Below are 24,205 nucleotides of genomic sequence, written 5' to 3'. Positions count from 1 at the left end.
CGCCTCCGGAGCCGCAGCCAGCCCAGCCCAGCCTCCGCCGAGCGGTAAGTCACCAGCGGCGCCTGGCAGCAGCCCGGGCTAGCAGGGCGTCGGGTGGGCTGAGCGCGCTCCGCGGCCTCTGCCTCGCCCGCCCGGAAAGGTGCCCGCCTGCGCCCCCATCGCCCGCCGCCCCAGCGTCCCCGGGGGGCGGGCGGGCGGGCGGGCGCCATTTGCCGCTGTCGCCGCCCCGGGCGCGGCGCTCGCTCCTCGCAACAAAGAGCGGCGCGGCCGCTGCTGTCGGGCGCGGCGCTGCGAGCCGGGCGCCCAGGGCGCCCCCAAACTGGGCACCGAGCGGGCAGGGCGACGGCGGGCGGGCGGGCGGGCGGGGGCTGCCGCATGGCCACCAGCGCCGGGCGGCCGGCGATCCGGCGGGCGAGAGCGAGGGAGCGGCGTTCCCCCCCCCCCGAGCCTCCAGGGGCTCCCGCACCAGCGCCGCTGCCTTGGCGGGCTCCCGGGGCTCCCGACGGCCGAGCAGCCAATTCGGAAGCGCGGGCAAAGACTGACGGCGCCCTCTGCCAATACGCCGCCGTCCTCCCTCTTCGGCCGGGCTGGCCCCGCCGCTTCCCCAGCTGCCCGCTCGGCGCTCGCTGCGGCGGCGGGCGGTTGGGCGTCCGCAGGCGGCGCGTGTCCCTTCGGCCCCCGGGCGGCCACGGCGCGGGAGCCTCCTCAGTGGCCGCGCTGGGCCGTCCTCGGAGCGCACCTGAAGGGCGGGGACCCTCCGGCTGCCCCGGCGCTGCGCGCTGCCCTTCAAATGGCGGTTTGGCCCCGCCGGACCGAGCGGCGCATTCCCGGGGAGCCGCAGCGGGGCCCTCCGGCCTGCCAGCAAAGAGCGGAGGGGCGGGAAATTCCCCTTCCCCCAGCCCTGGCCTTCAAGGCGCAGGCCGGAGATGCTGCCCGAACCGCGCCAGCGAGGGACGCCCAGCCTCCGGGACTTAAGCGGGCTAGCCGCGGTTCTCATCGCCGGAGGCTTCTGCCGCCCTGAGGAAACCAGCCGGGCTCCGCGGAGAGATTCCACCTGAGCAGCTGCTTCGAATGGCCAGAAGCCTTGGCGGGGAAGGCTGGTGTGGGGGGCCTGGCACCCGGGCCCGAGGCCCTTTAGCCCCCTCCAGAACTCCGCGCTCCTCCCTGCTCTTGGTAAAAGGACTGGGGAATTTGGAAAGGAGGGAAGGTAGCAGCAGCCAAGACCACAGTAATGGAGAATAACACACCCACACCACCTAGTATGCCAGTTTGGAATGAATGAACCATCGATTTTGGTGGACCCTTCAGATCTAAGTGTCAGATTCCAACAAGGCGCAAACGGTTTGCCCAGCAGCCCAAGCCAAGTTTGGGTAAACTATGCGTCAATGTGCCTTGCTTTGTAACCAAGATTGAAGCTGCCTGATCAGAACCCGGTTGGTGGCATTTTGAATTTTGCACAGACCACATCCTGTAACCTATTTATATTTCTTTATAAGATTATCAACTGCCTGCATTCTGAAAGTCTTCCTTATAAAGTCCAGTTTGGACAACAGTGGCAGAGATGCAGCAGACAGCTGGGGAAGAAGATGTCATGTGGGTATCCAAGCTTTTGGGCTTAGTTTGTTGTGTGAGGATGGCCATTGACTAAATGGGCTGATTGCAAAACAAAAATAGGTCTGCATGGGAACATTTTTGCTGAGGAATAAACCGGACTGGACAGGACTAAAATAGACTAGTCTACAGACTAGACTAGAAGAGAGTAAGAACTCCCTCCTCCCTGTAATTGCCCTTCAAGTATGGAAAGACGGCTATCGGTCTCCCGTGAGTCTTCTCTTCTTCAGACTACACATACCTAGTCATACCCTCAAACGTTCATCAAATGGTTGTCTCCAGGTCCCTTATCATTTTTGTTGTTGTTCTCTGCACTCCTAGGGTTTCACCATCTTTTTGTATCTTGATGACCAGCACTGGATGCAGTATTGCAAGTGTACTCAGTACTGCCGTATAGGGCAGTATTATAAATTCTTATGGTTTTGATGCTGTCTCTCTGTTGATGCAGCCTAGGATTGCATTGGCTTTTTGGGCAGCTGCAGCACACTGCTGGCTCATATTTAAGTGATTGTCCACTAGGACTCCAAGATCCTTCTCAGAGTTACTGCTGTTGAGCCAAGTACTGTCTTTTCTATTCATGTGTATTTGGTTTTTCTACCTAAGTACCTTAACTTTTGAATTACATCTTGTTGGATAGGGTTCATGATTTTTCTGGATCTTAAGCCAATCTTCTAAAGTGCTGGCTATTCCCCCCAGTTTGGTATTGACTGCAAATTTGATGAGTTCCCCTTCTATCTCCTCATATTATCCCCTCATACTCAATACATTTTTCAGTACCCCTTTAACTTCAAACTAAATGAAGGGTTTTAACTCAGGACTTATTGTCAAAACTCAGCTGTAGAATGGCCAAAGTTTCTCCACGAGCTTCCCAATCAGGCAGCTTTTTGAATCCCTCTCTCTACCCTTAACCAATTCTGGGGAAAAGGGGTTCCTGTGCAGTTGCAGAAAATTGATGAGAAGTGAATTTGGAGCAGAGACCCTGGCCACTGCTCATTTTTCTGACAAAGCATCAATGGGCACAGTTTTCTTTTAAGGTGAAACTTCTATGGAAAGGGGATTCCAGGGCACCAACAACAATTTAGCTTATATGCCACCTACTAGCACACCAATCAATGTAGCTGTATTCACACAATACTAGGCATTTCTGGAATTAGCCAATTGTGTAAACCCAGAAACCTTAACAACTTCAGGGAATCGTCTGGCTGCCCTGTTCAGGGTGACCCGCTCCCTGCTCCATCTGGGAGTGCAGGAGGATCCCTTGGAAGGCAGGGCGGAGGATTTCGGACAATACCTGTATGACAAAATCGCTCAGATCCGGGGGGACTTGGACTCTGACTGGGTAGATCAGGGCAGGGTGATGAGGAATAGTCTTGAGAATGTTACCTGGGAGGAGTTTGACGCTGTGACTCCCGATGATGTGGACAGGATTTTGGGGAGACTTAGTGCGGCCACATGTTTACTGGACCCGTGTCCCTCCTGGTTGGTACTGGCTTCCCGGGAGGTTACACGAGGCTGGCTCCAGGGTGTTATCAACGCTTCGTTGAGTGAGGGTCACTTCCCCGCTGCCTTGAAAGAGGCGGTGGTGAGGCCTCTCCTCAAGAAGCCGTTCCTGGATCCGACAATATTGGCCAACTACCGTCCTGTCTCCAACCTTCGCTTCATGGCGAAGGTTGTTGAGAGTGTGGTCGCGCGACAGTTTCCACAATTCCTGGAGGAAACATCTTATCTAGATCCGTTCCAGTCGGGTTTCAGGTCTGGGCACAGCACGGAAACGGCATTGGTCGCGTTGGTTGATGATCTCTGGAGGGCTCGGGACAGGGGTTGCTCCTCTGTTCTGGTCCTGTTAGATCTCTCAGCGGCTTTTGATACCATCGACCATGGAATCATGCTGCACCGGCTGGAAGAGTTGGGGGTGGGAGGCACCGTGTTATGGTGGTTCTCCTCCTTTTTCTCCAACCGGTCGCAGTTTGTGTTGGCAGGGGGGCAGAGGTCGACCTCGAGGCCTCTCATCTGTGGAGTGCCGCAGGGATCGGTCCTCTCGCCCCTTCTGTTCAACATTTATGTGAAGCTGCTGGGCGAGATCATTCGTGGCTTCAGGGTGAGATACCACCAGTACGCTGATGATACCCAGCTGTACATCTCCACCCCAGGCCACCCCAACGATGCCCTTGAAGTGATGTCCCAGTGCCTGGAGGCTGTGCGGATCTGGATGGAGAGGAACAGGCTCAAGCTCAACCCTTCCAAGACTGAGTGGCTGTGGCTCCCGACATCCCGATATAGTCAGTTGACTCCATCACTGACTATTGGGGGCGAGTCTTTGGCCCCCACAGAAAGGGCTCGCAATCTGGGAGTCCTCCTGGATATGCAGCTGTCCTTGGAGGAACATCTGACGGCTGTAACCAGGGGGACCTTTTGTCAGGTTCGCCTGATTCGCCAGTTGCGGCCCTTTCTTGATCGGGATTCCCTGTGCACAGTCACTCATGCCCTCGTCACCTCTCGCCTTGACTACTGCAACGCTCTCTACATGGGGCTCCCCTTGAGGAGCACCCGGAGGCTCCAGCTGGTCCAGAACGCAGCAGCGCGGGTAGTGATGGGAGCAGCATGGCGCTCCCATGTAACACCGCTCCTGCGCGAGCTGCACTGGCTTCCGGTGGTCTTCCGGGTGCGCTTCATCACCTTTGGTCATCACCTTTAAAGCGCTCCATGGCATAGGGCCTAGCTATCTTCGAGACCGCCTGCTGCTACCGACGACCTCCCATTGTCCCGTGCGCTCCCACAGAGAGGGCCTCCTCAGGGTGCCATCAGCCAATCAATGTAGGCTGGTGACCCCCAGGGGGAGGGCCTTCTCTGTGGGGGCACCTATCCTCTGGAATCAGCTGCCCCCAGAGATAAGGAGAATCCAAGACCTCAGTGCCTCCCGCCATGCCCTTAAAACCCACTTTTTCCAGCAAGCCGGGCTGGCTTAAGAAGAAATTTTTAAATGTTTTAATTGGTTTGTGATTTTTAATTTTTGTGTCAAATTTATATATATTTTAATTGTTTTTTAATATTTGTATTTCATGTTCTTAATTCTGGCTGTACACCGCCCTGAGTCCTCAGGGTGAAGGGCGGTATATAAATTGGAAATAAAATAAATAAATAAAAATAAACTCAGAGTCAGAAAGAGGATAATAGAATCATAGAATTGGAAGGGGCCTAAGAGATCATCAAATCAATTCCCCTGCATACTACACTATACCCTCCCCAAAACATGTAACTCCAAAGTATCTTGGGTCAATTGTTAATCAAAGCTATTTTGTACAAATCCCAAAACCTGGTCCCTTTGAAGTAACGGCTGTGCACTAATTAGGTAGGGAGAAGGAAGAAAGTGATAGGCTGGAAAGAGAAGGCTTCCACTACAGCAATATTTTTCAACCTTAGCAACATTAAAATGTGTGGATTTCAATTCCCAGAATTCCCCACCCAGCATGACTGCCTGAGGAATTCTGGGAGTTGGTCCATACTTCTTAAAGTTGCCAAGGTTGAGAAACACTGCACTATAGAAACAATCGCTACACTTTGGTAGCTACTGAAAACACTTTCAAACATTGGGAGCCCCTAAGCCCCAATGGAAGAAGGAAGGAAGGAAGAAATAGCTGGTGACTATTCTACCCTGTATCTTGTCAGATCCAGCAGCAAGGCAAGGAGCAACACCACGGAATGTATTAATGCTCACTAGTAGAGCAGGAGCAGAGCTGGGGATGCCAGGGTGTGTGCGTGTGTGTGTGTGTGTGCGCATGCATGCAGGAGCTTGCCTGAAACCTGAAGAATTGTTTCTAATAGTTGCTGTGTTTCTCAACCTCAACAGCTTTAAATTAGGAGGATTTCAGCTCCCAGACTTCCCCAGTCAGCATTAAAAGCTCTAATCCCAGAACAGGCTAATAACAATCATCTCCTGCAGTGGGGTATGCAAAATGAATCCTGGGAACCTGGCTGGGGAATTCTGGGAGATGAAGTCCATCCATCTTAAAGCAGCCAAGGTGGGCTCCCACAATTTCATTATTTAAATCATTCTTCTCTTTAGAACCCTATGGACTAGAGCCTTATTTCTCTTTGGGGGAATCCATAATTCCATGCTTTTAGCTAAAGAAAGCTTCTAGGATCAGTCCTCGGCATCTTCAGGTAAGCCAGAAGGGATTTGCTGCCTCTTAGAGTGAGCAAGCCGTTCTGTGCCCAGCAGTCCAGCTCACCCCTTCTGTCTGACTTCCTGGCAGACCATCCCCATTGTCCAAGGGGGAGCCTTTTCACCAGAGTCTCTACCGTCCAATTTGATCTAGCAGATGGGGGCTGCTGCATATCCCATCAGTCAAAGAGGGTTGGCTGGTGGGACTGGAAGATGGGCCTTTTCTGCAATGGCCCCTGCTCTGTGGAACTTCCTCCCCTCGGAGATTAGTAGGGCCTCAACTCTCTTGGCCTGTCAAAAAGCTCTAAAAACCTGGCTGTGTTCCCAAGCCCTGGGCATTGAAGGTGCTAAGGGCCCAGCTTCCTGGCTCTTACTGTTAACTGGCTAAGCATCTTGGCTAGTTATTTTTGATGTTTTTTACTGTTTTTAAAACACTTTTTATTGAATTAATTGTTTTTATACTCTTGGGATTATAGGTCACCCAAAGTTATTGACTGAGATGGGCAGCTACACAAATAGCTATAGAAATGAGTGAATGAATGAATGAATGAATTGGTGTATCTCTCTGTCCCAAGGTCTGAATATAGCTTCCTGTTAAAAACATTGCAGCCACTGTGGGTATGTAAAATAGGCTCTCCCTCTGCTCTTTTGCAGCATACACCCTGCCCGGTTTCAGAATGGAGATACCTTCCCACCAGTCCCACCTCCTGCAGCAGTTAAATGAGCAGCGCCAGCAGGATCTGTTCTGCGACTGCAGCATCCTGGTGGAGGGGAAGGTCTTCAAAGCCCACCGCAATGTGCTCTTCGCCAGCAGCGGCTACTTCAAAATGCTCCTCTCCCAGTGCTCCAAGGAGGCCGGCCAGCCTACCACCGCAACGTTCCAGGCCTTTTCCCCAGAAACCTTTTCGGTGATTTTGGATTTTGTGTATTCAGGCAAACTCTCCCTCACTGGCCAGAATGTGATCGAGGTCATGTCGGCTGCCAGCTTCCTGCAGATGACCGATGTCATCAGCGTCTGCAAGACTTTCATCAAGTCATCCCTGGACATCAGTGAGAAGGAGAAGGACCGCTATTTCAGCCTCTCGGACAAGGAGGTCAGCTCCAATGGAGTGGAGCGCTTGTGCTTGTACAGTGCTGGCTGGAGAGCGGAGTCCAGCCCCCCCCACTCCCACCTGAGCCCCGACCGAGGGACGTGTGTGATCAACAGCAACTCTTGGACCAATTTCAGCTACTACCCGTCCACCCCAAGAGCCGCCCAGCCTCTCTCCAAACACGACCAGAGACAGGAGTCCCTGAAGAAAAGCAGGCATTTGGGGCTGGCCCAGCCTGCAGACGGGCCCCCCTACAAAGCGAACAAGCTGGAAGAGCGGGCTGCTGAGCAGGCGAGCCACGCTCCTCTTTCTGAAGAGGAGCTCCAGGTGGACTCGGAAGGGGATTCCTGTCCTGCCGGCTACCAGTACGGGCAGGGCTCGGATGCAGTCGCAAGAGGGCTGGCTGTGCCTCAGCATGAGCACGAATTGCCCCATTCTGCCAGCAAGTCCAAGTCTTCCAAAGCCGAAGAGCAGTACCCCAGCATGCCCGCTGTCTTGGGGGTCATGGGGAATTGGGCTGAGGGTAAGAGCCTTGGCGCTGCACTCCCTTCCCTACCTGGGCAGAAGCTCCAGGCTTTGGCAGAAGCTCAGTCAGGGGTGGGAAATTAACAAACGTGGCTCCCTCAGAGTTGCTAGTTCTTGGCGAAGGTTCCAGGGGACGCACCATGAACGTTTGATGAATGCTGTGGAGGACTCGGTGGATTTTGGAAACTGAGCTCTTTAGCAGAGGTTTCAATCCGGAGTTGTCTTTTCACTCCCTTGGTTTAAGGGGAAGGTGGTGGTGGGTGGCCGAGGCAGGGCTTTTGGGGCACGTTGGGCATAGAGTGAAGCCCATCCCATTGGAGCTGGCCCCAGCAGATTGTGAGCTGCCATAGCAGTGGGTTAGCCCTCATGGGTAGACCAGACAGGAAGTGGGACTAATGAGCTAATTCTACTTTATTCTAAAAGTATATTAAGAGAATCTTGCAAATCTGACGGTAGAAACTTCCTACTGTCGCTTTTAGCTCCTTGATCCATTAGGATGGGTCCTTCCTAAGTTTCCTCCTCTGATGGTTAAGATGCTGGATGCTCCCCCTGCTCTTCTTTGCTCCTTCCCTCAGCAGCATCTCTTTCTTTTGTCCCCGGAGGTCATTCCCAAATACTATTTTGTATTGCCTGCCCAAGACAGTTTGCTGCCAGAAGCAGATCCTCCAATGTCCTCCCCCACTGTTATTAGAAAATGCTGTCTGACTGAAAGACACAATTCTGCTTTCTTTGATCCTTTGCTGGAGTTGACCAGATGTTGCATCCAGCTGCACAGCAGGGCAACCCATTGAATGTGTCCTAACTGCATTTGTTTTAAAGAGGCTTTTCATATAACTCACATGAGCTATTCACAATTCACAGTTTATTTTATTTAAGAGAAATAAACTCTAGGAGTTTCCCCAACTGAGTGCCCACCAGCTGTCTTGGCAGCCTAGCTCTTTAGCACACAGATGGTATGAATTATAGTCCGGCACACAGCTAGAAGGGATCGGTTGGAGAAGAGTGTCTGAATGGGTTTTTGTATAAACTTAAGTAGTCATATAATTTAGTCCGGTTGACTAGTGTGGCATCATTCAAGATTGCCATCAGCTTCTCCTTGCAGTCCCCAACTTGAGGAAGTGATTCTGGGCAGCTAACAATTATTTAGTTGTATTGCACCTTTATTATTGTTATTGTTATTGTTGTTGTTATTGTTATTATTATTATTATTATTATTATTATTATTATTATTATTATTACTATTACAGATAACATGGTAATCAATACTTGTTCTTCCTCCTATTTCCCCCACAACAACAACCCTGTGAAGTGAGTTGGGCTGAAGGAGACTCTTCATGCCTAAGGTGGAACAAAAACTTGGGGTCTCCTACTTTCTAGCATGGTGCCTTAACTACAACAAATAGTAAAAGAACCACAAAACCCCCTGAATAAGAGTAGAGTAGAGTAGAGTAGAGTAGAGTAGAGTAGAGTAGAGTAGAGTAGAGTAGAGTAGAGTAGAGTAGAGTAGAGTTGGAAGGGACCTTGCAGGTCTTCTGGGTCATTCCATGTCAAGTGGTCTGATTTCAGGAAAGTGCCCAGGTTGACCATCATAGATTTTGATGAAATTTGCCGTGAACATGCGCACACGTCCCCAATGAACATTGGTAAAGTGTTATGTTTGCCGATGCAATACTTGCAGAGATATAGTCATTTGTAGGACCCCATATCGCAGCCTTCGACAGTATGTCTCTGAGATTTCAGCAATTTTGAGACATAATATCTCCGGCAATATTTTGTTGAGAGAAACAAAACTTGGCCATCTTGTACAACTTGTTGTGCTCTATTAAACAAAATAATAAAAACATTCTCATGAGCGATCTCCATCTAGATAATTGGGAGCAAAGTTGGGCGAAAATGACTGCAGCGTGAAAAAAGGGTAAAGTTTGGCTGCTTATATCTCTGGAAGGAAAGGTATGAGAAATGTGAAACTTTGTGCGTAATAACTTAGCAACACAAGGTTGTCAAATATAAAATTTCATTCTCCTACTGCTTTCCAATAGTTCACAAATTGAGTGTAAATTTGACAGTTTTTGTAAAAATGCCAAAAATAGGGTATTTTCAGCCCGCTTTTACAAAAAAAGACCTTCTGGAAACTCTCCTAAATCATTCTCATTAGATAGAGCATGTTTCTAACCCCCTAAAAAAGTAGAGTTGGTGTTTCATCGCTGATGTATAAAGCCCTAAAAATAGGGACAAAGTGGAGGACGTTGTATGGCAACGTCACATCCATTCTATTATTGTTTCGTCTTGTTTGTTTTATATAGACATCATTACTACTATTATATTGTGTTGGTCCATGGTGACATTATCACTACCAGTTCAGGCACTTGATCCAGCAACCCCATCCCCATAGGGGGAACACCTGATAGCCATGCAATACCAGCCACGGATGGGTTTCTTGGTTCAGGATCCCAAGCCTGTAGTTTGGTTTCTTTTTTTTTCTTTTTTTCTTTTTTTAAATTTGATTTATATGCTGCCCTTCTCCAGAGACTCAGGATGGCTTACAATGTGCTCAGCAATAGCCTTCATCCTTTTGTATATTTATACAAAGTCAGCTTATTGCCCCCACAACTGGGTCCTCAATTTACCTACCTTAGAAAGGATGGAAGGCTGAGTCAACCTTGAGCCTTGGCGAGATTCGAACCTGCAGTAATTGCAGGCAGCTGGTCTTAATAACCAGCTTAATAACAGGGTGCCTTAGACCACTGTACTACCAAGGCTCTTTCTTGAGGTTCCAAAGCCTTGTGTGGCTATCTATCCGGTTCTCAAGCTGCCGATTGGGCACCTTATCTTAGGTCCCCAAGCCTAAAGTGGGTATCTTATATGGTTTCCAAGCCAAAGTCCATACTGGTAGTATGAACTGCCAAATTCCAACAATCACTTATTATTGAATTTACATGCCACATTCTTTAGCATTGCTTCTGGGAATTTATACTGTCGACCTGACGATGTAAGTGAAGGTGCTGAAAGCACGCAAATAAGATGTGGTTCTGGAACCCAACAAACATCTTGTCTTTCAGGCCAATAAAATTAATTTCTACTCTACTTTTTTAGGGGGTTAGAAACATGCTCTTTCTAATGAGAATGATTTAACAATGTTTCCAGAAGGCCTTTTTTTGTAAAAGCGGGCTGAAAATACCCTATTTTTGGCACTTTTACAAAACCGTCAAATTTACACTCAATTCGTGAACTATTAGAAAGCAGTAGGAGAATGAAATTTTATATTTGACAACCTTGTGTTGCTAAGTTATTACGCACAAAGTTTCACATTTCTCATACCTTTCCTTCCAGAGATATAAGAAGCCAAACTTTACCCTTTTTTCGCGCTGCAGTCATTTTCGCCCAACTTTGCTCCCAATTATCTAGATTGAGATCGCTCATGAGAATGTTTTTATTATTTTGTTTAATAGAGCACAACAGGTTGTACAAAATGGCCAAGTTTTGTTTCTCTCAACAAAATATTGCCGGAGATATTATGTCTCAAAGTTGCTGAAATTTCAGAGTCATACTGTCGAGGGCTGCGATATGGGGTCCTACAAATGACTATATCTCTGCAAGTATTGCATCGGCAAACATAACACTTTACCAATGTTCATTGGGGACGTGTGTGCATGTTCACACCAAATTTCATCAAAATCCGTGATGGTCGACCTGGAAGCCCTAGACCACTTGACATGGAATGACCCTTCTAGTCCAATGCTCTGCTCAAGCAGGAAACCCTATACCATTTCAGACCAGTGACTGTCCAATCTCTTCTTAAAAACCTCCAGTGTTAGAGCACCCATAACTTCTAGAAACAAGTCCTACTGGTTAATTGGTCTCACCGTCATTAAACTTCTCCTTAATTCTAGGTTGCTTTTCTCCTTGATTAGTTTCCATCCATTGCTTCTTGTCCTGCCTTCAGATGCTTTGGAAAATAAGGACCTCCTCCTCTTTGTGGCAGCCACTCAAATACTGGAATACTGCTATCATGTCCCCCCTAGTCCTTCTTTTCTCTAGACTAGCCAAACTCAATTCCTGCAATCATTCTTCATATGTTTTAGTCTCCAGGCTTTTAATCATCTTAGTTGCTCTTCTTTGCGCTTTTTCCAAAGTCTCAACAACTTTTTTGTAATGTAGTGACCAAAATAATTGACCGCTGAGTTTAAAAATGAAAATAAGTACCATCTCTTGGGAGGCCTCATTAGTTCCTACCTAGAATGTTAGGAAACTGCATCTCTGATTTTTATTTTCTTGCTGATGATTTCTGGGTTCTGGCCTTGTGGCTGTGCCAAAATTGAGCAAAGTGGCAATCCATGCACCCATTGAGCCTGCGGGGGGGGTATCAGCTGATAGAGCAGAAGAGCTCCAAAGGGAAGGGTTGAACTAATTCTGATTGCAGGGAGCGCCTTGGGCAGAAATCCTCAGCAGGCTGAGGCTCTTTGGGGTTTTCTCCAATCTCCAAGAAGCAATCTCTGTGTTTTGCGTATTCCAAGCCTAAACAATTTCCCCTTCCTCTATATTCATTTCTTGTATTTATACCCATGCTTTAACCAAAAATAGATTTCAGAGCGACGAGTAATACAGATGACCCATAATTACAGTATAATAAAAACCTAAGCATATCATGTTTGATCCTATCTGTCAGAGCTGCCTCTGTTCAATTCCCAGGAAAGAAAAAGCCTTGCCTCCATAGATTTAGAGAAAAGTACTTTTACTAGGAACAAACTGAATGCAAAATGGTTTCAAGCAAGCTCTGAGGCACCAGAGCAGGAACAGCATAAATAAAGATACAGTATACAGCCCCGCCCCTTGTGGCTAGGCAATCGGAAGTCACTGCATACCAGAGCCAACTGACAACATGGCCTTGAAGTTAACCGCAGTTGCAGAGCTGCGATGGAAAATTCTCCACAGTTCCCCCCTCCCTATTTTATGACAGCAAGCATCAGGCTAGCTGACATTCAGCTCCCCGTAACAGAGGCATTTGCCATACAAATTTATACAGTGGCAACATACCATATTTTTCGGAGTATAAGGCGCACCGGAGTATAAGAGGCATCTTAGTTTTTGGGGGGAAAATAAGAAAAAAGCTGATTGGTGGGTAGATCGGCCTCCTGGAATACCCCCAATCAGCTGTTCCCAGAAGTGAATTTTAGCAACAGATTAGTTGGTTGTGAGCTCTGTGCCTTGCTTTTTTTTCTGCCTCTGAAACTTCTGAAACTCTGTTTCAGAAAAAACTTTTTTTTTCTGCTTCTGAAAGCTCCGAAACAGCTTCAGAAAAAAAGGCTTTTTTTCTGAAACTCTGTTTGGAGGCTTTTTTTCTGAAGCTTCGTTTCTGAGGCTTTTCTTCTGAAGCTTCTTTCAGAGGCTTCTTTCAGCCTCTGAAATCTCCATTTGCGAGGCTGGGCAGGCCTACATTCAGAGTATAAGATGCACCCAGATTTTCACCCTTCTTTTTGGGGGGGGAAAGGTGCATCTTATACTCCCAAAAATATGGTACATTATATCACACCAAAACCGTCGATCCCTTCAGGGTTTGTTGGGGTATTTTCTATGGAAAGTGGAGGAGTTTAGGTGCCTGGACATGTTTAGCATCCACCCATTCGGACTGCGCAGGGGGAAAATGTTTCCAAGAAATGAGATATGGGAACTTTCCTCTATGTTTTCTGGAATCTAGAATTTCTTTAACTTCAAAATGTTGTTCCCCTTAAATCAGAGTGGGTACAGGAGGAGTGTCAGATGGAGGGCGTAGGGGTTATACAGTGTCAGATTTCAACAAGCTGCAATGAAAAACAGGGTGAATATGCTTTAGGTTCTTGGGCAACTCCGGTTGCACAGTGACGGGGTTAATTATTTTAACAATTGGGAATGGGCCCACATATTTAAGACCAAGTTTCTTAGTTGGTTGGGTGGACTATAAGTACTTCATGGAGAGGTAAACTCTTGTCACCTACTTGAAAATCCTTTGGCTTCACAGTTGGTTTTTTGTCAGCTTGTTTCTTATGTGTCTGACATGCCACTTCCAGTGCCTTACGGGCAACTGGCCAAGTGTTCTGCAATTGGGCTATCCACTCCACTAAGGAGGTTACATGCGGTTTCTCTTGAGGCAGCTCTGGCATAGCTACAAAGTCCTGCCCGGAGGCCACCTTAAATGGGGTGAACCCCGTGCTACTATGCACAGAATATTTATATGCTACCTCTGCGAAAGGCAAAAGGTCAGCCCAATCGTCCTGTTGGTAATTAATGTAGCACCTTAGGTACTGTTCCAGGACTGTTAGTTCACTCACAAGCCCCATTAGTTTAGAGGTGATGGGAGGCGCTTAAGCCCTGGGCGGTTCCCAACAGCTTCAAGAATTCCTGCCAAAACTGGTGTAAATTGCAAACCTCTATTGGAAATAATGTGTTCAGGTGCACCATGCAACCTAAGTATACACGTGTTGTACAAAGAGTTTAGCTAACAACTTTGCGGAGGGAATTTTGAGGCAGGGAACAAAGTGCACCTGGTTTGAAAAAAAGATCCATAACAACCCAAATAACAGTGTTCCTCCCACTTTCAGGCAATTCCACGATAAAGTCCATAGATATTTCTTTCCATGGTGCCTGGTGATTTGCCACAGTCTGTAAAAGCCCTGTGGGTTTTCCCGGAGGTCTTTTTGCCGTAGTGAAAACTGGACAGCTTTCATAGCTTTCAATGTCTCTTCAATGAAGGCCACCAAAATTGCCTCTTAACCAAGTGTAGGGTTTTTACAAATCCAAAATGTCCTGCTGACTTACAGTCATGGGCGCCCTTTAATATGGTGTCTCTCACGCTTGAGGGCACATATAATTTGGTCCCAACCCAAGCCAGTCCATCACGCATGGTGCGGTCATTTTGGTGAGTGGTAAGCCATTCATCAGCTTTTAGTGCTTCTTTGAGCTTCTCACACAGTTCATCTGGAATCTCAGACTCCTCCTTCCCCTGAGCTCTAGTGGTTACCGGGGCTGTTAGCTGCTTCAAGGGGATAACAGGTCTGACCACTTCAGCTTTAACACCATTGTATTGGGGCAATCTAGACAAAGCATCTGCCATAAAATGAGTCCTTCGGGAGAAGGGCGGTATAGAAATAAAATTATTATTATTATTATTATTATTATTAAAATTCTTCCCCCCTGGGACATAACACAGGGTGAAGTTGAAACGATTAAAGTGTTGAGCCCAACAGATTTGTTTAGGGGATAGCCTGCACGGAATTTTCAAGGCTTCCAGATTTTTATGGTCAGCCATAAAACAGCATCCTTGCCCCTTCCAAGAAATGCCGCCAAGTGAATAGGGCCCACCGCACTGCATACGCCTCCTTCTCCCATATCACCCACCTCTGTTCAGTCTCAGTGAGTTTCTTAGAAATGTATGTGCATAGCTATAGCAAACCCTGGGTATTTCTCTGCAACAACACCGTCCCCACGGCTACATCATTCACGTCGGCTTGAATTACAAATGGGGCGTCTGAGTCGGAGTGCTTCAGCACGGGTTCTGCTGCGAACAGTCATTTGAGCTTTTCAAACACTGCTTTGCACTCCATGAACCACTTAAGTGGCTGACCCGATTTTGGCTTCCCCTCACCCTTAGTCTTTAAAAAGTTGGTGATCGGCAATGCGATCTTTGCAAAGGAGGGGATGAACTGTCGGTAGAAATTGACGAAACCCAGGAAGCTTTGCAATTGCCTCCTAGTCGGGCAATCCTAGCCAACAAAGTAGGGAGAAGCTGCAGACCTCATTTTCTGCCCAAATCTGTTTCCTTCACTCAACAGTGGAAAAAAGCTTCTGGTGCCAGAGGCCAAGTTTGGCCCTGAGAGGGACGGGAACAGGCCTCTGGCATTCGGGGACAAAAGATGCCTGTGAAAAAGCTGCTGAGCCTGAAGGAGGCGCCTCACTGGAAGAGCGGCTCTTGGGCAGACTCTGACTGGGCCGGGCTGTTCCAGGTGGCCCTGACTGTAATTGAGCCCAGAATTATAGGTTTCTACCAGGGGTGGGTTCTACATTTTTTTACTACCGGTTCTGTGGGCGTGGCTTATTTTGTGGGCTTAGTTTGATGGTCATGTGACAATTCTTTAGGATTTAGCAGAGGTACTGGTCTACCAGGCTTTTAACTGCTTGCAGAGCTATACCGGTCTACCCATTTGTTCTTGGAGCGTTCCAGTCTACTCATTTGTTTTTGGAGAGGCACCGGTCTACCCATTTGTTTTTTGAGCACTCTGGTCTACCACCACACTGCCTTTTAATATTGATTAGCTGTAGGGCGGCCCTTTGAAGTCCCGCGGCAAGAGTTTAAACAGTTTTTTTCCTTCTAGCCGATCAGCTGGGATTCGGGAGGCAGCAAATAGATTGGGGGTGGGGCCAAATAAAAGGTAAGAATAACGCGGGGGGTGGGGGGCAGGAGGACCAAGCTCCCGAACAAAGAGAACCGGTTTGGTGATGTCATATCGTCACCGAACCGGGAGGAACCCACCAATGGTTTCTACCAATCATTAGGCAGATCACGACCCCATCTGATTTTACTATCTTTTTTGTAATGCTGTAGTTGTTATGCGAACCGATGGTTCATAATGGGCTGGTTTTGCCCGAAATGGAAAATAAACACCTATTTCCAGCAAAACATGTTGTAAATTGTGACTCTGGGATGCTGCAAGCGGCTGTAAATGTGGGCTGGTTGCCAAATGCCCAAAATGCAGTCACAGGCCGGGGGTGGGGCAGCCATCAGAATTTTGAATTTGGGCTGTAAGCAGCCCTGGAGAAGCCTGTCATAACTTTGAACGGCTGCTAAGGAGCTAGTCATAAATTGAGGACCACCTGCAGTTTCCAACAGAATCTATTGCAAGTTGTCCTTGCTCACTTTAACGAGATTCAGCCAAGTAAGCACACAAAGACCAACCACTTTGCACACTTTATAGCAGGGTTTCTCCATCTTGGCAACTTTAACACATGTGGATTTCAACTGCCAGAGTTGCTGGCTGGGGAATCCTGGGTTTGAAGTCCACATAGGTTAAAGTTACCAAGGTTGCAAAATGCTTTTTCTATATGCTTTCCAAAGCCATTGGATGACCGGTATGCCCACTCAGGCCAGTTGGTGTTTGTCTTGAGGATTTTGCAGCTGAAGGGATTGCTTTGTATTCCAGATGACTTGCCACGGATGAGGTTCAAATGCCCCTTCTGCACCCACGTGGTGAAACGGAAAGCAGATCTGAAGCGACACCTTCGCTGTCACACAGGAGAGCGGCCGTACCCATGCGAAGCCTGCGGGAAAAGATTCAGTCGGCTGGATCACTTGAGCAGCCATTTTCGGACGGTAACCTTACTTTTTTTTTTTGTTTTGCTTTAAAATGGTACCTTCTCTCTCTCTCTCTCTCTCTCTCTCTCTCTCTCTCTCTCTCTCTCTCTCTCTCTCTCTCTCTCTCTTACACACACACACACACACACACACACACACACACACACACACACATACACACACACACACACAAGCTACCTAGAAATTTTGGGAGTTGTAGTGAAACACATCTGGAAACGCCAGATGGGCAAAGCATGTGTCCTCCAGGCAAAGTCAGCATTGTAGAGAAACACCAGCTACAATGCAGCTTCTTTAAAAATCCCATTTTGTATGTTTAGCTGAAATGTTAATTCTAAAGCCCAAGAAAAGTGACTTGAGCTTAAATAGCAAATAGGAATACAATTGGAGCTTGATCCAGCCATGGTGGAGTGCTCTGAAGTTGCTCTAATTTCAAGGCAGTGTCAATCACATATTGATATTCCAATTGGAATTAGTGGGAAAAGCAGCAGTTTAGTTTTGGATGGGTTATTTTTTTTAGTTCAGTTGCAAAACTGCTCTGTCTTGTGGGCTGAACTCAACTAACCTCCCAATTCAGTTGGGAGTTAAAAAATAAAATACAGTTAATATGACAGAATTAACATTATATCTCATCATGAAATAAATTTTTCTATCAGTTCTGTTGGTCTATGTATTCTATTAGCAGCAGCCCCTTCCAGAATTCAGGAATAAGTATTGGGTTAAAGTGGTTAAACACGCAACCCCATATCCTTTTCCATGGGACTTCTCTGCCAGTTCCACAGCACAGAGGCTAGTTCTAGTTTTCTACCTGTCCTGTAGGGGTGGATAATGGCCGGAGGAAGGCTAAGACCTGCTATAAACTCCTCAGCTGCCTAGGACGCCTGGTGTCACCATCCAGGAGAAGATAGCCAATGACCACTCCCTGCTCTGGCCTGTCAGGCTCTGCTGGTTGGAACCTGCAAGATTGTGGGCCTGGTGTTGGAACTGAGGCCCTGCCTCTACCTTTTCTACAGGTGCTTTAATGGCAATGCCACAGGCACCATGAAGTATAGTTTGATAATGTGTTAGAGGTGCTATACTACATATACAGGTAGTCCTTGACTTATAATCACAATAGAGCCCAAAATTTGTGTGGCTAAGCAAAGCAGTTCTTAAATGCATTTTGCCCTATTTTACACCCTTTTTGCCATAGCTGTTAAGGAAATCATGTACACTTAACAATCACCATAGTTGTTAAGTGAACCATGTGGTCATTAAGCAAATCTGGCTTCCCCCATTGACCTTGCTTGTCAGAAATTGGCTGGAAAGGCTACAAATAGTGATTGCCTAGCCCTGGGCTGTTGCAACTGCCATAAATACTGTATTTTTCGGACTATAAGACACACCAGAGTATAAGACGCACCTTAGTTTTTGGGGAGGGAAACAAGAAAAAAGCTGATTGGTGGGTGGATCGGCCTCCTGGAATACCCCCAATCAGCTGTTCCCAGAGGTGAACTTTAGCAACAGATTAGTTGGTTGTGAACTCTGCGCCTGGCTTTTTCAACCTCTGAAACCTCCATTTGAGAGGCTGGGAGGGGCTCCATTTGGGTGTATAAGATGCACCCAAATTTTCACCTTCTTTTAGGGGAGAAAAAGGTCGTCTTATACTCCGAAAAATCATGGTACATGGTATTTGCCAAGCACCTGAATTTTGATCACGTAATCATGAGAATGCTGGAACTGTCATGTGAAAACCAGTCATAAGCAAGTTTTTTCAGTGCTGTTTTAACTTTGAATGGTCACTAAACGAACTGTTATAAATTGAGGACTACCTGTACTACAGATACATCCCAAGAATGCAGACTCTTCCAGAACAAGAATCTCATTACTTCAGTCTTCACTGAAGTATTGGCCATTGGCCATCCCGTAGCTACTGATTCACTCCTTCTTACCAATATACAACGGAACCTTAAACTCTCATGTCTGTCATTTCAACAATAGATATGAACAAACTTTAGTAATATTTTGCAGTTGCACAAATACTAGATATACTGTATTATGACATAGGTAGCCCAAGGTTTTTCTAACAATCGGTCACTTTTTCATGAAAGCTTCAGATCTTTAATCATACTTGAACATTCCTGGTACTTTCAAAGACAAACAGCCTGATGCCAGGTCTGCCTGTTGCCAAAACAAGAAATGGATGGAAACCCTTCACCCTTCCTTCCAAAAATAAAAAGTTGCTTTTAGCCCTTTACATAGAAGACACATTGATGCAAAATCTTTGGGATACAATGAAAGCTTATACCAGAGTTCTGAAAGTAGACTATACAAGGAAAAGAAATATTAAGAAAAGACAAGCCTATAAAACACTAGAGGATGATTACAAGAAACTCGAAAAGGAATTTCAGAAATCTCCACAAAAGAAGGATATCAAAATAAAAATGGATACAACTAAACATAAAATGGGATTAATAGAAAAAGAAGACTTAGCACAAAAAATTAGAAGAGTTAAACAGAACTATTTTGAAGATGCTAACAAACCAGGTAGATGGTTAGCATATAAGCTGAAAAAAGAGAGAGAATCAAGGAAAATAACACAGCTAATAGATGACCAAGGACAAATTAGATTTGGGAATAAAGAGAAGAAAGAAATTATACAAGATTATTATAGAAAACTGTATGAACAAGAAAATATAGAGGAGGAAAATGTCACATGATACTTGCAAAAGGCAAATTTACCCCAGATTTCTAGCTATTGAAATGATGTTAGAAGGAAATATAACAATGATGGAACTAACTGACGTAGCTGGCTCTTGACCCTCATGGATATTGGTTAAGCTACAAAAACAATTCTAATAAGGTATGTCTAAACATACCTTAACAACTGGATGGATGGCTTGTTATTGGTTGATTGGGGTGTTGATAGCCAGCTATTAAGTGGTTGGCTGTTGTTTCTTTGTGCAGCCAATTCTTTGGCTCCTAAGTACCTGATAAGCTGGTGGTAAATCAGAACTCCTGTTGACTGACAAGGGGCCTGTTTCCCAGACTTCAGTGGAACATTGAACATTCAATATATATGTGATATCACATGCCTCAGTACCTCAGAATTAACTTCATGCCATTAGTCTAACACTCTTTAAAGCAGGAATAGCAACCACTTCAGAAGATAGGCTCGAGATCCAGATGAATCTCAACAGACTTGAACCAGAGGTAGTTTCAGCAGGTTCTGACCAGTTCTGGAGAACTGGTAGCGGAAATTTTGAGTAGTTTGGAGAACCAGTAGTAAAAATTGTGACTGGCCCTGCCCTTATCTTTTCTCTGCCTCCCAAGTCCCATCGGGAGGAAATGGGGATTTTACAGTATCCTTCCCCTGCCATGCCCACCAAGCCACACCCACCAAGCCATGTCACGCCCACCCGGCCACACCTACAGAACCGGTAGTAAAAAATTTTGAAACCCACCACTGAACACTGGGCCACAAAATGAAATTCAATATAGCGAAAAGTAAAGTTTTACATTTAGGCAAGAAAAATCAAATGTACAGGTAAAGGTTAAGTAAAACCTGGCTTAATAGCAGTAACCGTGAGAAGAATCTTGAAGTCCTAGTGGACAAACATTTAAAAATGAGCCAGCAGTGTGCAGCAGCAGCCAAAAAAGCCAATGAAATCAAGATCACATGAAGTATTAGCAGTGGTGAAATGTAAAATTTGTTACTACCGGTTCTGTGGGCGTGGCTTGGTGGGGGGGGTAATGTGACTGGGTGGGGTTTTTTTTACTTTTAAAAGCATTTTTTCTACAACCCTAAGAGGTTGCAGAAAAAAATGTTTTTAAATGCCTCTGACAATCCCAGCTGAGTCGCGCGATCATTAGAGTTTTTTTTTTTTTTTTTTTTTTTTTACTTTTAAAAGCATTTTTTCAGCCGAAGAGGTTGCAGGAAAAAATGCTTTTAAAAGTTAAAAAAAAAAGCCTCTGATAATTGCGCGACTCAGCTGGGCATGTGGGGGGAGGCAGGAATTTTTGCTACTGGTTCTCCGAACCACCTGCCACCATCGCGAACCTGGAGCATTTCACCCCTGAGTATTTGTACCGTTTCATAAAGCCTTAGTAAGATCACACTTGGAATATTGCATTCAATTTTGGACACCATATTATTAAAAGAAAAAAGATGTAGAGACTTTGGAAAGAGTGCAGAAAAGAGTAACAAAGATGGTTAGGGGTTTGGAGGCTAAAGCATATGAAGAATGGTTGTAGGAATTGTGTTTGTCTAGTCTAGTGAAAAGAAGGATCGGGGTGACATGATAGCAGTGTTCCAATAATTAACCAGTGGAATGGCTTGCCTTCAGGATCTGTAGGTGCTCCATCACTGGTGGTTTTTCAGAAGAGATTGCAACCCTTACCAGAATGGTTGAGGGTCTCCTGCTTGAGCAGGGGTTGGACTAGAAGACCTCCAAGGTCCCTTCCAACTCTGTTATTCTGTTCTGTTATTTTTCTGAAGAAGGATATTTTGCAAAGGGTGGAGTGCATGTGTGGCTAATATAAACATAATATTGAAGCAAAAAACAATACTTGAAACTGTCCTTGCATTTTATAACTTTGTTGATATCACCTTGTAACTTATGTAATTATATACAAAATTGTATATACTTACAAAATTGTACAAGAGATTTATCCTATAATTTCTTTGCTTTACAAGTAATTTGTTTTCATCTCTTCTTTGCTAAAAAAAAAAAAGAGGGAGAAAGTCCTTCTTATCCTGAAATTTAGATTTGCCTTGACTCAACCTTGACTCCTGCTGATGTTATAAACAACTTCATAAAGTTTTCTTCACAGCCACAGAGAAATGGTTCAGCGCCTTTTTTTTTTTACCTCCCATCGTATTCAAACACTAATTATGTCCAGCTCTTACAAACAGACAAAGTCTTTTCTAGATTAAATTGATTTAATTTAGGACTAAACTGAGTCATTCTCTCAGTAAGGAGAGTATTACTTGCTATTGCCACACAATTCTATTTCCATCTAAGCACTTTCTGAGTCCACTAGGAGAAGGGCGGGATATAAATTGAATAAATAAATAATGTCCCCTCCCATCACTGCAGATCCATCAAGCTTGCAAACCCATCTGCAGAAAATGCAAACGTCATGTCACCGAAATGACAGGCCAGGTGGTCCAGGAAGGGACAAGACGCTACAGACTTTGCAATGAGTGCCTCTCTGAAGCTGGGATCGACAGCATCCGCATTGATTTGGACACAGAACCGCCCCCAGAGTTTCCTCTAGAAGAGGACAAAGATTCCAACTGGAATTACAGCGAAGACAATAGATCCGATGTGGAGATTGTAGAGGATGGCTCATCTGATCTGGTTATCCAGCAAGTGGATGACAGTGATGATGAAGCCGAGGAAAAAGATGTAAAGCCCAATATCAGGTAGGTATGAAGAACTGATCATGAATAGAGTCTCCCCCCTCCTCCTGTTACATTATATATCATTCCTTGTCTTGAGCATTGACACCCAGCTTGCTGGCCCAGGGTTCAAAGGCTTTCTGCTCTAAAGGCTTTCCCTGGCTTGGGGTCAACTGCATGAGTGACGGACATGCCATTGTGTCCCTTCTGAATTTAGCTACTCCCAAGTATCGCTATTTTATTGCATAAGGAGGCCTTCGTTTCAAGATGGCGCAATGTATGAACAATTATTTGCAAATGGTGACTGATAACTTTTGATAATATAAAATTGTCCTCTTAATCCTTTTACAGAATTGGGAAGCCCTTCAAAATAAAAGTGAACAGCTTCATAGTAATTCAATTACTGAATTAAATTTTTTGCAAATATGAGAGTTTTGTTTAACTATAAACACTAATACGAAAAGGTTAGCAGTGTTTCAGCCTATACTCAGCCACGGACAGTAACCTCAGCTATGTGTTATCTTAGAAACATGGCCAGTACACTCAAAGGAATGTACAGTAAGTGGACAACAATTTATACTTCTTCAGCAAGCATGCATCTTCTCCAAAGCATCGTTTGTTTATTAAAAACAGTTATGTTTTCAAAACCAGTTTTTGATTCCCAAATCTCCTTTCAGCAGGCCTTGCACCTGGTAGAACAATTACACTTTTCAAATCCAGCACCTGAGCACACATGTGGTAGTGCAGCTTTTCCTCATGATGCATGTGTTCACACATGTTCACTTCCTTGACTTTATGAAAATGTTACACTGCACCAACATGCCGGGTTGTGAGAGGTAATGTATTTTCTCATTTAGCCCAACACTCTTTGGTGACACAAGTCATTACGATTACTTCTCCTGAGTTTTTGTGGTTTCCTTTCTCCAGTTGTGCTTTTTGTTTTTCTTTTTTTTCTCTCTCTCTTATTGAAGCAATTAAACAGAAAAAAACCAGGTGGCCAATAGATGAAAGCAAAGAGATACTATAAAGTTTAGCTCCATCTTGCCAGTGATCGGCAGTGGTGTTCAAAGTTTGTGAATCCTTTGAATGTTCAATATTTCTGCATAATAGATTTAAAATGAGATCAGTTCTCGACACAAGTCCTAAAACTAAAAAAAGAGAATTAAACAAATCCGTCAAAAGCATTATACTTGTTCACTGAGGAAAATGATCTAAAGCCACCTATTTGTGTGTGGCAAAAGTACATGAAGCCTCGGGCAGGGTCTCCCAACCTTGACAACTTTAAGTTGTGGACATCAACTCCCAGAATTTGCTCCCAGAGCATGGTTGGGAAACCCTGCCCAGCTCATCTGAAGGGGAAATCAGAGTTAGGTATTTCAATCAGTGGGAAGAGGATCAGGTGTGAGGTCCATCTAACTCAGTGCCTTCCGCCGTGCCCTTAAAACCCACTTTTTCCAGCAAGCCGGGCTGGCTTAAGAAGAAATTTTTAAATGTTTTAATTGGTTTGTGATTTTTAATTTTTGGGCCAAATTTATATATATATTAATTGTTTTTTAATATTTGTATTTCATGTTCTTAATTCTGGCTGTACACCGCCCTGAGTCCTCAGGGAGAAGGGCGGTATATAAATTGGAAATAAATAAAAATTAATAAAAAGAACAGAATTTATTAAATACATTTAAGCAAATTTACTTATTCAATTTATATGCTGTTGCAGTGACTCTGAGTGGCTTCTACATATTCACTATTAAAGTCTGATCTTCATAACTCATGAAGATGTGGAAGTATGTTGTGTGAAGAATAGATCATGTTTTAAGTCATATTTACAGGTAATCCTCACTTAATGTTTGTTTGAAGTTACCAGGGATGCCCAAAATTGAGTTTAATTTTGAAGCTCTGACTGCTGCTTCTCCCCCCACTTTTGCAGTCACATAATCACATTTGGCCTTTCTAATTGTTTTGCAGCATCCAGTGGTCACATGACCACAATTGTTGGTGTTTTGCTTGCCAGTTTGGTCGCATTTACTTCTAGTTTCCAGAAAAAAAGGCTATTGGATAAGATGGATTCATTTAACAATTGCAGCAGAAAGGGC

General features: G+C 45.5%; 1 protein-coding gene across 2 annotated transcripts; it reads left to right on the top strand.

The window, feature by feature from the left end:
• Window positions 1-22,411, top strand: ZBTB8A (zinc finger and BTB domain containing 8A). 2 transcript variants are annotated; one of them, XM_070949366.1, is made up of 5 exons: window positions 38-44; window positions 1,497-1,593; window positions 6,428-7,387; window positions 16,560-16,729; window positions 21,808-22,411. In XM_070949366.1, the coding sequence occupies exons 2-5, from the start codon at window positions 1,587-1,589 to the stop codon at window positions 22,138-22,140; spliced, it is 1,470 nt and encodes a 489-aa protein (XP_070805467.1). In that variant the 5' UTR covers window positions 38-44; window positions 1,497-1,586; the 3' UTR covers window positions 22,141-22,411. The 2 variants fall into 2 exon arrangements, with proteins under 2 accessions (XP_070805468.1, XP_070805467.1); XM_070949367.1 differs by lacking the exon at window positions 1,497-1,593 and having other exon boundaries at window positions 1-44.
• Window positions 22,412-24,205: the final 1,794 nt, after the last annotated feature.

The sequence above is a fragment of the Pituophis catenifer genome, unplaced genomic scaffold, assembly GCF_029215685.1.
Source record: "Pituophis catenifer annectens isolate HBS135680 unplaced genomic scaffold, rPitCat1.0.hap2 SCAF_9, whole genome shotgun sequence".
Lineage (NCBI taxonomy): Eukaryota > Metazoa > Chordata > Lepidosauria > Squamata > Colubridae > Pituophis > Pituophis catenifer.
This window is presented reverse-complemented; position numbering and strand designations above follow the sequence as displayed.